The sequence below is a fragment of the Tachypleus tridentatus genome, chromosome 1 (assembly GCF_004210375.1).
Source record: "Tachypleus tridentatus isolate NWPU-2018 chromosome 1, ASM421037v1, whole genome shotgun sequence".
Classification (NCBI taxonomy): domain Eukaryota; kingdom Metazoa; phylum Arthropoda; class Merostomata; order Xiphosura; family Limulidae; genus Tachypleus; species Tachypleus tridentatus.
The window spans coordinates 145,940,301-145,956,894 of record NC_134825.1 but is presented as its reverse complement, the minus strand read 5'-3'; the positions used below and the strand labels follow the sequence as shown (position 1 = coordinate 145,956,894).

Below are 16,594 nucleotides of genomic sequence, written 5' to 3'. Positions count from 1 at the left end.
AGTTACAATAGATTTAATGGTTTCCTTTAATTAATACAGAAGAAAGTCCAGTTTGCAAAAGTTGTGAATGTATAGGCCTGTTTGTTGAGATGTGTACCAGCAATTCTGTAATGCTAGTGTAAAGAGGTGCTACTTTTTTATGGACAAACTGATAATTCTGTGGCTCTTGGCTTTCAGACTAATAGCCTAATTCATAAAATATTTGTTTTAATTAAGCTTCATTCAGATTCTGAACTAACATGCAAACATGTATAGTGTGATTGAGTTAAATTTTAGAATATTGCATGTTTTATTGTTGGAAGGTGATGAACTTAAATAAACATTACACTATGTAATACAAATTTTGTTCCTGGATAGTATGTGTTATTTCTCAATTGCTTAAGTTGTAAAAGTACAGAAAATGGCCATTATTCCTTTCAAACTTTGCTTTTGTGACTTGGATAATGAAATTTAGAAATTAACATATTTTCTATGTAAAAATGGGCAAATTTGGACATTTTCATTTACATAAGATCTGAATAAAACAGCATATGAATCAAGATTTGCATGTATATATACCAAAGTTACACAAAAATGTTTAGAAGTGAGTAGTTTTTTGAGACTTGTGACTGTAAAGTAAATCACTTTCACGTATCAGCTCCAAATATAGTCCACCATCATGTTTTCGTTATACGCTCCTTGGTAGCAGCGTTCAAAGTCCAGTATATCTTGGTTGAAGCACATGCCTTGTTCCTCTGAGTATGCTCCCATGTTCTCCTTGAATTTATCAAGATGAGCATTAAGAATATGGATTTTTAGGGACATCCTGCAGCCCATTTTGCCGAAGTTCTTCACCAGAGCCTCAACAAGTTCCACATAATTTTTGGACTTGTGATTGCCCAAGAATCCCCAATCCACTGTGACAAAACTGCTCCAAGCTTTTTCTTCCTTCCCACTGAGCTTTTTGGGGAATTCTGTGCACTCCAGGATCTTCTTTATTTGTGGTCCAATGAAGATACCAGCTTTGACCTTTGCCTCAGACAGCTTAGGGAAGAAGTCTTAAAGGTACTTGAAGGCTGCAGTCTCCGTATCAAGAGCTGTGACAAATTGTTTCATAAGACCCAATTTTATGTGCAATGGTGGGAACAATACCTGCTGGAGGTCCACTAGTGGCTCACACTTGATATTGTGCCTCCCCACAGAAAACTTGGTCCATTGAGGCTAGTTCTTCCTATTGTAGTGTGCTGCAGTGTCTTTGCTGTCTCAAAGGCAAAGATAACAGGGAAACTTTGTAAAGCCTCCTTGGAAACCCATCAGGAATGGCACCATTTTGAAGTATCCGATAACCTCCCAGCCATACTTATACTTCAAGGCTTCTAGCAAGGTCTTGATGCTGTTGTATTTCTCTTTGAGGTGCATTGAATGAGCCAGGGAAAGAGATGGATACTTATTCTCATTATGGAGCAGCACAGGTTTGAGGCTTCTTCAACATTCTAGAAAGTTCTTAAATTTTTGTAAGTTTGAGAAATTTTTCTATCAGCTACTCAACACTGAATCTACCTGACATGTTCTGGAAGATGGGTAAATTTGAAATTGTCATTACTCAGGTCACAAAAGCAAAGTTTGAAGAGAGAAATAGGTCTTTTCCATTTACTTTTGGCACAAGTATTTGGGAAATAACACTTTCTGCCCAGAAACAAGGAAAAGTAAAAATTTTGTTACATAGTGTTATTTGAAGAACTAGAAGTATCAGTGTTTAAAAATAAAATTGTTCAGACTATTTCAATGTATTTTTCTAACACTGAACAATCCAACTTTTGTTTTTATTTTCATTTGCTAGGGAAGTTGAATAAGCTGATCCCCAAGGTTTTACTTGGAAAGATGCTACAAAGTTAATTATTTCACCAAAAATGGTTAGCTAGTATAAAAGCCTAAAGTTTTGTTTTTACATTGGTGAAAAAACTTATGTTCTTCATTTATTGAGCATTTTTATGTGACAGAATAGTTTCAGGCATTAGGGCCCACCCTCTACTTTGCTAAAATTGTATTTTATGATTTTTTTACATTTGTTGGCAACAAAGCAGTGTTTATCAATTTTTATGCAATTTTCTCTGGCTGAGGAACCCTCCTTCCAACCATACACTGAATGTTAGCTTCTGGAGATGAGGTATTGGTTGGAGCTGGTACAGCCACATAAGTTCTGGATCCTCCACCTTATAATGTGATGTTCTAGCTGGAGTGTGAAAAGATGAGTGTGTTAAGGAAGTTAACATTTTCTTATATTTAAAATGCATTATCAATAGTATTTACCCCCTTTCACACTCTTCCCACATTTCATTCCCACTAAGAGACTCATATCGAGTCAGTTTCAAAACAGTTATCATTTGAATGAGATGCTGATATGCAGTACCAGGATAGAAAACACACTGATATAGGTGGAAAGTGTCACAAGACAAACATTTGCAAGAGGGCAACTAAGTGGAGTATAAAAGCAAGAAAAAATCTTCCCAGTACTTAGAGAGGTAAAGGAAGAAACTCTGGCAGTCGAGTAATAGTTGTAGTATGAGAGGAATAAGTATTATTAGAAATACATATTAGATTTAAGAAAATATCAAGTTCTGCCATAAGTAAGTTAAAATAGAACAAAATATAAAATCTTGGCTCTGAAAAATTGATATTTACTGGTTAGAAGCATCTTTTTTTGTAAATGATAAAATCTTGAGTTATTCTTATACAATAGTAAGTTACTTTAAAGTTTTATAGATGGCTGAAGGAAACCATCCAGTGACTGAAAAAGATAGCCATGGACTTATTCAAGATATGAATAAAGACTTGGATAATGATCTAAAAAATATAAAACCAAAGAAATATGTAGATGGATGGTCTGAAGATAACTGGGAACAGGTAAAGTTTTATATTGCAAACATAGGCTGAATGTAACTGATGTTTCATTGTGTTCCTGCTGTCACTCAATATAATTAACATATTAATTTCTGACAATAGATTTATCTATTTTTTACAATATATATCAGGATACTGTATGTTTATGAAAATACATTATTGTATAACATTAGAATTATGTGGTTACTTGTTCTTCCACATATCGCTTTTAAAATCACATATAAATAAGCATTTGTCATAATAAACGTACAATATAAAATAAAAAACCTATGGTAGATCTCTTTCACACAAGTAGCATCACTCTTTCGATTAACATGAATAAGCTTTTGGAAGTGTATGCTGTCCATATAATCAAGGTTTGCTTGTAGTGTTTTTCAGGTTAAATAAACTTGGTTTCCTGTTAGCAAATAACATTGATAATCAATGCTTTGGGTGAGTTTAACTAGCTGTAACTTATGAAATGGAGTTGAACAAACAAACACATGACATGCAAGTGATAGATCATACTTAATTTCTTATATGTAGTATATTTTTCATAAGTTTTGTCATTTTAAAACAAGGAAGGTTATTAGGCTATCTGGAAACATATTCAGAATGAAATCTTTACAATAGATACTAGTTTTGTGCTACTTGTATAGTTCCTATTGAATTGGAACCAACATCACTTTGTAAGATGCATTTTCAAACATAAACATTATACTAAAGTATTCTGAAGCAACTGACAGTAAATTATTGACCTGGCTTCTTATCATTAAAGAGAACATAAAGATGGATTAAAAACCCAATTTGCATTCTGTGTATTTCAATATATCTTAATTATGATCATTATGATGTCCACTTTTTTGACAAACATCAAATGGTTTCATAATTCTGTGGTTATATTCACATTTATGCACAACTTAGTGCTATACTATTAATAGGCTATGTATAATGAGTTTTATTTTTTTTAAATTAAATTACAAGTTTTTGTATAATCATACATGAACAATGGAATATTTTGATAACATTTTCCTTGTAGAAGCATACACTCCTTAATTGGTGTATGATTACATATTTGTAGTATGTGGGTATACTGTAAGTTTATACCTCCTTATTTTAAGATAGAAATGTTTTAAAATTTTCATTTATTCAGATGTATACAGTTTGATTATTGAAAATCAGTAAAAAAAAATTGCTAAATTCCTTTTGCCTTAGCCATTTATTGTTCTGAGTCATTAATCTAAAAGTGTCATCTTTCTTTGTTTTTGTGTGGGTAACATATCTTTACAATTGTATTTACTATGTATGAAGGTAAATCGGTTTCTGTTGGCAGTATATTAAGAACAAGGATGTAACTTCTCTTGTGTTTCAATTGTAATGAGCAAGAATTGTGTGGATAGAGCATTCGAGAAGATTAGCATTGTTGTTTTTTGTATATAATGCCATTCTTTCTTCACTTTTAAATAAAAGAAACTTCTACATTTTAGAGATATCATTCTAATAACAGAAGTATTCTTCTGTTAATCCTACCTTGATTGACTTTTTGTTGCTCCATGATATATTTTCTAACTGAACATCTTGTTACTGACATCATATTTACCTTCACTCATATATTAGTTTGTTTTAAATTGGTACTGCCCTCTGTATGTGCAAATTTTCACTTGTCACCAGTTTTGAGACTGTACTCTAAACTTAAATGTCACAATGTGCAATTATAGTGTTGCAGCATGCAACATAACCTCCTGGCACAACATGCTCCTTCTATACTGATTGTTATCATCACTTTTCAATATGGCACTCGTGTGTAATGGCATGTTTTTTCACTCATCAAATTCTCATGCATCAGATATTTTATTTTACTGGATGAACCTACAAAGGTATTACCTGTTGTGAAAGTATTTATTATTGAAATTTTGTTATAAAACATTTTCTGTACCTGCAGCTTTTGTTATCTTTTTTTTTTTTTTTTGTCTACATTATTATTTCAATAGTATTAGTAACTTTCACTTTGTTAATGCTAGTCTAACAACCATGCTAGAATTGGATATGTCTTTATCTGTTGGAAGAAGTGATAGCTTTGTACAGTATGTGGTGGATTTTTTTATGTAGTTTAGACCTTCCTTTGTACCTAACATATCTATGCCAGTGTTTCTCATTCATGAAGGAAGGAATTTTACTGGCTTTTTTTTCTACAATCTGCCTTTGTGTTATCTACTCATGCTGTCTTGAATCTGCCTAAGTCTTTTTCATAATTTTGGGACTGGGTTTCTTGGATATGTTTTCCTTTACTTTGTAATTTGTCACATTTTTCTCACTTTTATGTTTACTACTACTTATCTGGATATGGAAGCTCATGTTTGATTACTTTTACAACTACTTAGGTGTATGCATGCCTAATTCTTCCTTTATCTCATGTAACTAAGCAAAACTTTGTGCTATATTTTCTTTCTTTGATTCTTAAGCTCTGATGTCTTTTTTTCAGACTTTGGGATCAAATCTTTTTTTTTCTTCTATCTTTCTTAGGCTTAAGGTTTTCCATTTTTATCTTGAACTCTCTATCCTTTCCCTTTATTATTTTCCTGCAGTTACCTTCTTATTCCAATAATCTACCATTCCATCAAGGGGATTTAAGTGAATGCTTATTTACTTATCTACTCTTCATATGCCTTTATCTGCTCTTTTCATGTGCGGAAGTGATTTTAATGGACTGGAGTCATATGTTAGGGTTACATGCCAATGTTATTCTTGATCCTCACTGGTTTGCAATTTCTCCCAAGATCCTTATTTGTCTCTTTCTGTATCCTGCCTTCTTGCTTGTCCTCTCTGTGTCACCACTTCTAATTTCTCTGATTCTATATCTCATCCCACCACTCATAGACTTCAATGTTATAAGAGTTGATAGTGGCTATTCATAGGCTCAGAAACAGTAGTGCTCATCTAATTCAGTTTAGAGACCTTTGCCCTCTGTTTTTGTGTGATATTGTTTGGCATTGGGAATTCTCTCAGAGAACCTCACTCTTCATTTTTAACTGTCATTCTTCATTGTCAACTATTCTTGTTGTTTTCTTTCCTCTAAGAGATCTTATTTTTTGCCATCATTTGTCCTTGGTAATTATTATAATAATTAGTGTAGCATAATGTTGTAGCTAATGCTATAGTTCTAGTAATATTCTATATTTAAATAGTATACAAGTTATAATTTTAAATTTCATTAGAAAATATTACAGAAAAAGATCCTGAACTTCCCCAAGAGTGAGAAATGTAATATTATTTTCTCTAGGCATCTCCTCTTCACTAATTTATTTATCACCCCTTCAAAAACTACAAAATAAATGTAACTTGTAACATTGTCATTGCTCAGGTAAAGCATAATTTTTCTAGCTTTCAATTTTGTTTGGTTACAAAGCTATCAAATAGAACACAAGATCCCTCTTGCAGCATCCACCTGTTACATCCTCTCTTTTGAGATTTTTGCCAGTTGTTCTCTCTTGTGTTTAATACTGTTATTTTTAACCAGTAGAAAGCCATGATTTTTATCTATTTAATTGTGTATTATATTATACTGTTTTCTGTACAGAAAAATATTCACTTCTCTTTCAGTACAAGCTTCATTCCCACAGGATTCCTGTACGTGGTGAGGGGACTTCCCAGGGAAGGTTCTGTTCTGTCTGGTTACCCTCTCTGGGATCTAAACATCCACCCACATGTTTGCCGTGCGTGGCGACCCGTGAATGGGAGGAGAGGATCCTGGTGGTTGAGGGGTCCAACCATAACACATCACTTTGGCCTTGAATTCCTGTAGAGGGGTGGCCTATGGGTGGTCCCCCTTGGGTCAATCAGCTGGTCCACTTGGGCTAGAGTCAACCAAGTACCAGTGTTGGAAGTTCTCAACGGGTGTTGTGAACATAGTGCCTGATGCTGGTGTTTGGGTATAGTGCTCACGAAACCCTGGCGTTGCTGCATTGTCCTTCCATGATATTGTAGGGCTCCATGGTGAGTGGGGTTAGTGGGTACCGAAATTTTTCTTTTTTCCTATGGATCCTCCTTCAAAAAATTTAAATAAAATAGTGAAAAACAGTCAATAGGTAAGCAACCACGTCTTGAAGACTCTGAGCAGCAATTTTCAACATCTGTAACATATGTACCTCATTTTCTTATATCACATTCTCTTTCAGAAAAACCTTTAGAGCAGTTGTCCCCCTTTTTTATTCAGAAGGGACTAGAGGGTCTTGCTGGCTCTCCAAAGTCAGTAAAGAAGCTTCGATCTGGAGACATATTAGTTGAAACATCCACAACTCACCACAGTGAACTCCTCTTGAATTCAACGGCAATTGGGGATATACCTATTGAGGTTACCCCTCATGCTACCTTGAATTCATCACGAGGAGTTATTGTTGAGAGGGATTTGAAGAATGTCCCCGAGTCAGAGATTCTCGCTGGTCTCTCCACTCAAGGAGTTTCTTCAGTGAGGCATCTCCACTGCAAAGATGGAGTTACACTGCCAACAAATACCCTTGTTTTAACATTTACTTCACCACGTGCACCTGCCACCATCAAGGCAGGTTATCTCATTTGCTGGGTTCGGCCATACATACCAAACCCTCTTTGATGTTTCCAATGTCAGAGATTCGGCCACTCAAAGACATCTTGTCGTGGTTCCCTGACATGTGCTAGTTGTGGAGGCAAGGACCACGATGCCTATGACTGTGACATGAACCCACATTGCATAAACTGCAATGGTTCTCACCCCTCTTACTTTCATTCTTGCCCAAAATGGTTGGAGGAAAAAGAGGTGCAGTGTTTGAAAACAACTCATAACATTAGTTATCCTGAGGCTTGGAAATTGCTGCCCGCCACTCCATCTCGGACATATGCTGCTGCACTTCGTTCCACAACTACAGTGGGAGTGTAGACAGATCTCCCTGTGCTTCCAAGAGAATTGTTTTCAAAACGAATTTTACTACATTTACTTTACTTTTACCTTTTTACTGGACATTTGGCTACTCATTATTACTATTTTGTCTTTTAAAACTTCTATTATTTTACATTTTGATAATGGCTGCTATGACACATAACCCAGAACCAGGACTGGAAAGGCCAACTTCAGGTGACTGATGGTGGTTCTTGAACTTACTTGTTAGTCTTACTGGCAGGTTATGATCATTACCATTTTGCTAGAGTAAGTACTTTACAACTTCTTTTACTCTGCTTTCTCTCTTACCATTGCAAACTAGGTGTCAACATTGGTTTTATCCTTTTTCTGTTTTTCAATGATGTTTTGTTTTACCTTCATTTCCTTTTCTGTATTTTACTACATTTAATTTATTTTTACCTTTTTACTGGACGTTTGGTGCAGATAGCCTAGCTGCTTTGTGCCATAAAACACTAAATCAATCAATCAAAATCAAACCCAAAGGGAATACATCAACTAGCTTCGATGAATTTGTAACAGCTGCTGCCACACAGTTAGAAAGTCAGAAAAACTATGATGGTTATAGACTTTGTTTTTTTTTTGCATATACTTATTCTGTATTCATTGATACATTATTTAATTAAATAAAGATTTAGTCCACTATTACCATTAGTATAAAATAAAAAAGTATGGTAAGTGTCTTTGACAGTTGACACCAAAAAAAAAAGGCGAGGTAAATATCAGGTCATCCTTTAAGTAATGTCTGATTTTTAAGTTCAGGAAAAGAGAAAGGATTTTAAATGCTTTTAATGTTATTTAATCAATAATGTATGTTCTGTTATTATTAATTACTTCCTGCCAATCATTCATAAGCTTCTGAATGCCACTTTTAAAAACGTTTTTGGGGTTTGGAGGAAAATGTAGAGAGGGTAGTCTTAACATCTTCATGTGTTCAAAGCTCTTTTCAATCAAGATAATTCTGCAAACTTTGGAATAGATGATAATCAGATGGGGCAAGGTCTGAAGAATAAGGAGGATGTGGAAGTTTTCCAAAGTCCTGCTCTTCAATCTTTGTAAGTGTGATCCTTGCTGTATGGGGCCATGTATTATCCTGGTGTAACACAACACCTTTATGATTGATCAAAATAGGCCTCTTTTTCTTTCAGTGCAAGATTCAAGCTCTCTAACTGTTGACAGTAGAAGTCTGATGTAATTGTTACATTGAGTGGTAACAACTCAATGTGGATCACACCAACAATATCCCGCCAAACACTTAACAAGCTACTTTCCTAGGGTGGAGGTCCATTTTGGGCTTGCTTTAGCCAGTTTACCTACACTGAGCCATTGTTTGCAGTGCTTAACCTTTTTACAATATATCAATTTTTCATCTCCAGTCACTAACCTTGTGTCCAATCATGAAGTGGGGGAACCATTTTCCAAATTTTAACACCTTTTCAAAATGTTGCAGATGACGGTGAACTGTTCAATGGGTTGAATTAAACTTCTGTGTGAGTTCTTCAACTGTTATAGCACAATCTTCATCAAGTGTGACCAGTAGCATTAAACTCAACAGGGCAACCTGAACGTCGTGCATCATTTAAGCTGTAGTCACCTGATCTGAACTTCTGAAACCATCTTCAACGTATTCTTTCGTTGAGAGACTCTGCACCATAAACACCTTGAATGTTTCATGTAGTTTCTGCTGCACTATTGCCTTTTTATAAACTCTTAAAGCATTATATGTCTAATATGCTCCTCAGACATATCCATCTTCATAAGGATTGTTCCATTAATGATCTAAAAAAGTGGAGTTGTGTTGGTTTCTTTTGTTTGTCTGCACATGTTTATACACATCCTATTACATGTTTTAGTCATTAAAACCTTTTACAAAGACAGAAATGATGATGTAATTTCTGTATTAAATATTTGGACATTACTTATGGGATGACTTGATACTTTATTTTTTGCTTTTCATGTATGTTCTTTATTTATTATTATAAAGAAACTAAAATGGAGAAGTAGGAGACTGCTTAGGCTAGTTAAGGTTAAATTAGGTAAAATTAAATAATAATAATGTGATAAACATTTTTCATGTGAGCAGCTTAGGGTTGTCTGTGGGTAATTAATTAAAAATTATAAAGTGAAATGCATATTCCTTGAAATGATTTATAACTTTTATAATAGTGTAAGTAGGATTAGTAGTTGGACAAAGTATAAAGAACAATAACATTTATGTATAAAGTTATTTAGGATAAGTGTAGTTTTTGTTACAATTTGAATCATACTAAAATTAAAGAAAAGATGATTTAGATTTATTTTGATTTTTTATTGTTGTTGTTTGTGATGGTGGTTACAAAGTTGGTCAATTTTACCAACCTTGTATAAAATTAGTATAGATAGAACAATAACAATAAAATATGAAGTTTTACTGAAAAAAGTGTTTGAAATGTATTTAGGTAGTTTTAATCTTAAATTGTTTTGCATTCAGTCTGGTAAAAAAAACCAAAAAAAAACTTTATTTTCACAGACAAATCTTCAGTAAAATTTTTCATTAAAGATTATTTTGTATACAAGCAAATTCTAATGTTTGTTAAAAGTCTACCACATTTTGTGAAGATATGCATACAACATTAAAAGTTATAATATTAAAACTAAATTGAAGTAAAAATGGTCATGTGGTCAGTTTTGTTAAATGTGTAGTATATGCACTGTGGTTAATACTGTAGTCATAACCAAACTACTTCAACATATATGTGTATGCAATATGTACATGACAAAGTGTGAAAATACTGTATGTGTTGTTTGGTGGGAAGTTCTGAAAAATAAACAACAGCTTTGGTGTATCAAATTAAAATTTTAGACCACTTCATTGTATTCTTGGAAGTTTCAAGTCAACTGGCAAGAGAAAAAGTGATTCACACATTATGCTAAGCAAAGAAGAAAGTTATTTGCAACTGAAGTTGTTTTGATTTGCAAGTTGTTATGTGAATTCCTGAAACATGAGGCTTATTAATCAAGCTAGCAATAACTGTATACCATAGTATGCTATAGTTGATTATTTCATAACTCAGTACTGGTATACATGATAATGAAAATATTTGTACATAATACTTTCCAGCTATACTATTATGTGCTTACTGTACTCTACACAGTTTTTGCTTAGATAGTCTAGCACAAGTTTTGTAGAGTGATATTTTATGAACTGCATACTTAAAATTAAATGTTTAATTAAATTTGTTCTTATGGATTATTTAATCTTATACTGCTTTAGTTATTTGGCCAAATTTATTACAACAATTATTGTGATTTGTAAAAAATAAATAAATAAAAGACATGTTTTGTGTGTTATCCTTGAAACAACCTTTCATCTACTTTTGATTATGATCTCATGACTGTTGGTTTTAGGGTCTGCAATAGCATACAAATTCTACAAGAACTTTAATACAAAAATATCACCAATATTATAATAAATTTCACTAATTACTGGTGGTGTTCTCTTTTTATTTGTCACCCAGCTAGTACAGCAGTAAGTCTACATATTTACAATGCTAAAATCAGGATTTTATCTCGTACACAGTCACCATAAACACTGGCATGGAAGAAAATATTTTATATAATCCTTAAGATCAAAATCATACTAGGATCATGGAGTATGTTACATCACAGTCTGGTATACTACAAATAAGATTTGAAAACCCAGATGGGACAAAAAAGTATTGGATATTTTGCAAGTTACAATATGGCATCTCAGGTGAACAGGTGAGATTGCAGAATGCACTTGGTCAATTTCAGAAAAGGTTCTACTGAAGTGGTGTGATAAAACATGTTTAGGAATGATGTTGAGCATATGAAGTCTGTAATGTGAAAATGAAGCCACGTAAACCTAGGTGAGCAATATCAAACTGAACTAGGTGAAAGCACAAATGAAGAGAATAGCACTTGACATCATCACAAAATACTGATACTGGATATGTACATGCACACACTAGAAGCTATATGTTATTTTACAAAGTGGCCAGATGCTTAGGGAATCCCAAACCAAGAAACCGTCGCAGTGAGCAAAAGTGTTAGTTTATCAATTCTTTACAAAATTCAGCTTACCTATGGAACTGCACTCTGACTATGAGAATAATTTTGAGTCAACAGTACTTAAGGAATGTTGTTAATTACAGGACATAAAGCAAACCAGGACAATGTCATTACATCTCCAATCAGGTTGAACAGTAGGACACTTCAATCAGATACAAGGCAGACAGTTTGCCAGGTTTAGTGAAGAAAATCTTAATGATGGAGATCTAATATTACTAATGCTACTAACAGCTTTCAGAACTTCTGAGTATGAAGCTACAGACCATACATCAACAGGTTAATGATGGAATGATATCATCAACTATCAGTTTACTTGATAATTGAGAAACTACTGGATGAAGAATTGGCAGATAATAGCCCTGACTTTGTGGTTAATTTGTGAAACAAATGGCAGAAGTAGAACAACATGTAAAAGAAAGTCTGCTTAGTTGGAGAGGTAATGAAGCAGTACTTTGATGCCAAGTTACATTCACATTGCTTTAACATTGGAGACCATGACTTATTACATAATCTTGATAGAAAAAGATCTCTGTGGAATCAGAACAATTAGGAAAGTCTCTCTAAAAATACAAACAGCTTTCAGGTGCCACACACTGGATAAAAGGTGGATAATAGAAGAGGTACTGAGTGGTCTATGTGGGTTGGTTATGAAAGTTCTATGCTCCTGGGACATGTACTTGGAACAGAAACACTTGAGGCAAGGGTAGTGGTAAAGAATTTGACATTCCAGGTGAACCTGATGAAGATTGTGTCCATTGGTCAACTCCTGCAGTCACTTCGGCCCAATCTGGAAGTGAATAGCAAGTGCTTCAAACGTCTGCTTAGAAGGAAAAGAATATTACTGATTGGGTTGGGAGTGAACAAGTGGACATTATGAATGACATAAATTGTTTTTCATTTGCATATTTGTAGTTTCACTGAGTCTGTTGAAATTTAGGGAGTGTTCAGAGTTGTGAACAATTAAAATTGTTTTGTTTTTACATGTATCTGGATTATATTGATTGTTGGAAAAAAATTAGTATTACAATTATCTGTTTTGTAAGTTATTTGGAGAGAGAGCATTGTTTGTATTCACAGTCATGTGGTACAAATCTGATGTAAACTGTATACATTAGCATCATTTTTTTTAAATATTATGTAATCAACTTTTTGGTTATGAGGAATTGGAATCAGTTATGGTTGAGTTAGATACATATATATGCAGCACAGTAAGTGTAGATTTTGCCTTGTGGTCTTCAAATAATGAGTAAGAATTTTATTTATAGGAAGGAAGTCTTAAAATATTCCAGTGACTTACATTTTAATGTTTTCAAATTGCTCTACCAAAGAATGTCATTCCTTTAGTTTTTCATAGTCATTAATGTTTCCAATGCTCTTATTTTACTGTTTTTCTTGTTTTTTTCAGATTTATCTAAGTAATTTGTTACATAAATTCAGATAATAAAAGAGAATAAAATTGTTTCTAGAATTGTTCCAGCTTGCTGATGAATTAACACTGGTTTTATAATTGCCAGTTAGTTTTTAGTTTCTTTCAATGGTTGTATGTATGTAAATTTTTTTAAAAACACAAACACTATATACATGCATGTATTGTTATTGATTACACTTATGTTTATGTTATATGTTATCAGTTTTACTTTTTTGTTTTATCTTTTTACAAGGAAATGCAAGAACATCCAGCTTTTAGAACAGAACCTTTAGATGACACAAGTGAACTTCCTCCTTGGATTGAAGCACTTCGGCAACTGAAATACAATTATAAAGAGAACACAGCAGAGGGTATTTATGTTTAACCCAAATAATACTGGAGAGACATTTTGTACATGTATAGTTTACAATTATTCTGCATGTTCACAAAATTGAATAAATAGGGTGGGATGGAGAAACAAAATATACAGGGTGGCCCGTACGTTTCTACCCATCTATATGTTATTATGTTATATTCAATTACGCATGTATTGTAAATTTGTTTCTTTTTTTCAGAGAAATATGGCTGATGTAAGCCCATTTACACTTGAAGAGCATATTGCAACATAATATTATGCAGTGAGAATGAGGGACAGCACACTGGATACATAAGATATATGGATGGGTAGGGACTTATGGGTCACCCTGTATATTAGGCCATTTTATAAATTAAAGTATATGTAAATAGTAGGTAAAAAAAAATTAATGGGAACACAGACCAGATAAAAACAACATAGTAAGTATAGAAACAATTACATGTTATCAAAAGAATAATAATCCTAGATAATTTGGACAAAAATAAGTATTGGACAGATAAGATCAGTGTGAATGGCCTTATTTATATGTTATACAAAAGTAAAGAAAACTTTTAAGTTATTTTGAACGAGAATTATTTTTGTTTGACAAAAAAGTATTTTAATAAACTTGATTTTTATAGCAGATAGTATCAGTGTGAATATTGTGTAAATGAACAAATTTACATTATTGAAAAACCTTTGTTTTAAAGAAATGGCAGAGAGAAAGCAAAAATAAGCTTTTAGTTTTGTTTTTGTGTTGTTTGAGCAAGAGCAAATTGCTATATTGAGAAAAATATATGCCTAAAATTATAAGCATTCAAGCAGTACTGCAGAGATGCCAACCATTAGGACTTGAGCGTAATCATTATGATTTTGGTGTATACATTATGACTATATGCTCATACAGACAAATATTACGACTTGTTGCAACTCCCAAATTATTATATATTATATAAGCCTATACAATAAAGTGATAAATTGTTCCCCCAGGGCTTGAAAGGGATGAAAAGAAAATTTCTAGTGACATGCAAATAAATTTTGATAATAAATAAGAGACATAGTTGAAATGGCTACTTGCGATAATCATGTTTTTCCTTGAAATAATAAAAAATATTTGTAACTCTGATATCTACCAATAGTTTGAGTGTGGTGCTTCTCCATACTGAGTACTTGGGGGAATCCATAGTTACGTCATCAGTGCTTGTCGGCCAATCAGCGCTCGCGTAGATGGGTATTTCTCATTTTCTGAGTGGCACAGAAATACAAATGCGATTGTTCACAAGATGGGAAAAAAAGAGGCCTCGTTCACCAGATTGTCTGGTTTCTGGCAAATCTAAAAGGACTAAAACTGTGAAAGGGCTCTGTCTACAATCATTACACTCAGTCATTTGAAATAGTTGGCATCTTTGCATAGTGTAAAATATTTAGTTCCCAGTCTGCAGGGTAAACAGTGTTGCCAATAGGATATTTGTAGTTGTTGATGATTGTTTATTTCCAGACTAGAGTGGTTAAAAGTAGTGTAGTTTCTGTGCTCACACAATTGTTAAGGTGCAATGGGCACAAAGGATATATTTTATTTGTGAACTTGGACTGGTATGCACTTTTAAGAAATCTAGTAGTGAAGATATGCAGCTTGTAGAGTTTGTAGGCCAGAGGATAAATTGGAGACTATTCTAAATAGAGTGGAGGTACTAAAGAAAGATAAACTTTAGGAAATGGTGGGGGGGGAGGTAAAAAGAGAACTTAAACAACAATACAGTTGCTAATAGTGACTTTTGAGAAGTTAGGAACAGTATTAAAATGGCTAGAAAGGGTTGATATTATTATAATAAAGAGGTTCTGTTAAGAAAAGATTTCAGCTTCTAGATTGTGAAGATGAGGAGATATGGGAGGGAACAAAAATCAATGGCAGGTAACAATGGGAATGTAAAACATGAGGTTATATAGGGTGTTCGGAAAGTCACTGTGCACTTATACATTTATTAACAGACATGTTTCAATATAGAATACAGGAGGTAATTTTGAATGACAATTATAAACAATGTTGAAAGTGACACCCATTGGCATCAATAGGGGCTTGGATCCTTCTTATTTTGTTTCTAAACACTGCTATCAGTTGCTGTCTTGAAATAGACTAAATGAATGCTGTTAACATATGATTAAAAACTGCACAGTGACTTTTCGAACACCCTGTAATTACAAGTGATTCTTTAGTATTGCATGTAGAATGAATAGAGAGAGAAAATGCTTATGCTATTCAGGTGCAAGGGTTAAAAGATATAATTAAAATAGTAAGTGATATAATGATGATATTTGAAATGCACAAAAAGGATAATGATTTAGGCAGTGGTTTGTCATAGGAGCTAACTGATAAATACAAGGGATTGATAAAGGCATTTGAAGAAAAGGACAACAATAAATTAATTTTGTGAGAGACATGGCTGAGACTTAATTATGGGGATGAAGTTATAAATAGTTCTCTGGGGCTGAATGCTAGGATTAAGTTTTTAAGTAAGATTGAGAAAACTGGTTGGTTGGACTTGTGGGTTTAGTTCAATGAGAAAAGGGAGATATTTGAAATGGATAGTTTGTTTAAATGTCTAAGGGGCCAGCTTGTTTTTAAAGCGTATAAACTCAGTTGTAGGGGCAGCTTTAAACTATGACTAATAGAAATAGTCCAAAATGAAATAAATGAACAAAAAGATTGTAGAGATTGTAGAGAATATAGTGTAAGAACACACTACAATAATATGTTTTAACGATAGATTAAAAATGTTATTTTAATATTTGAAGTACAAGAAACAAAACAGGAGGATTTAGAACATTTCAAAACATAACTGAAACTTTATTAAATTTACAATTTTATTGACAGAACTTTCTTTGAAGTACAAGGTTATGCATTAGTTAATAGGGACAGAATATAATTAATAGTGGGAGGGGTAGCTTTGTATATAAAATATCAGTTGTATTC

The 16,594-nt window shown here is 33.3% G+C and overlaps 1 protein-coding gene across 2 annotated transcripts in view; it reads left to right on the top strand.

Moving 5' to 3' along the window:
• Nucleotides 1-16,594, top strand: part of Dpit47 (DNA polymerase interacting tpr containing protein of 47kD) — a 69,174-nt gene that overhangs the window by 636 nt on the left and 51,944 nt on the right. The window contains exons 2-3 of one of the 2 annotated variants that reach the window (XM_076456877.1): nt 2,735-2,883; nt 13,522-13,639. In XM_076456877.1, the coding sequence (XP_076312992.1) occupies nt 2,743-2,883; nt 13,522-13,639 (259 nt within the window). In that variant the 5' untranslated portion in view covers nt 2,735-2,742. The remainder of the gene's footprint in view (nt 1-2,734; nt 2,884-13,521; nt 13,640-16,594) is intronic. The other variant, XM_076456887.1, reaches the window with a different exon arrangement.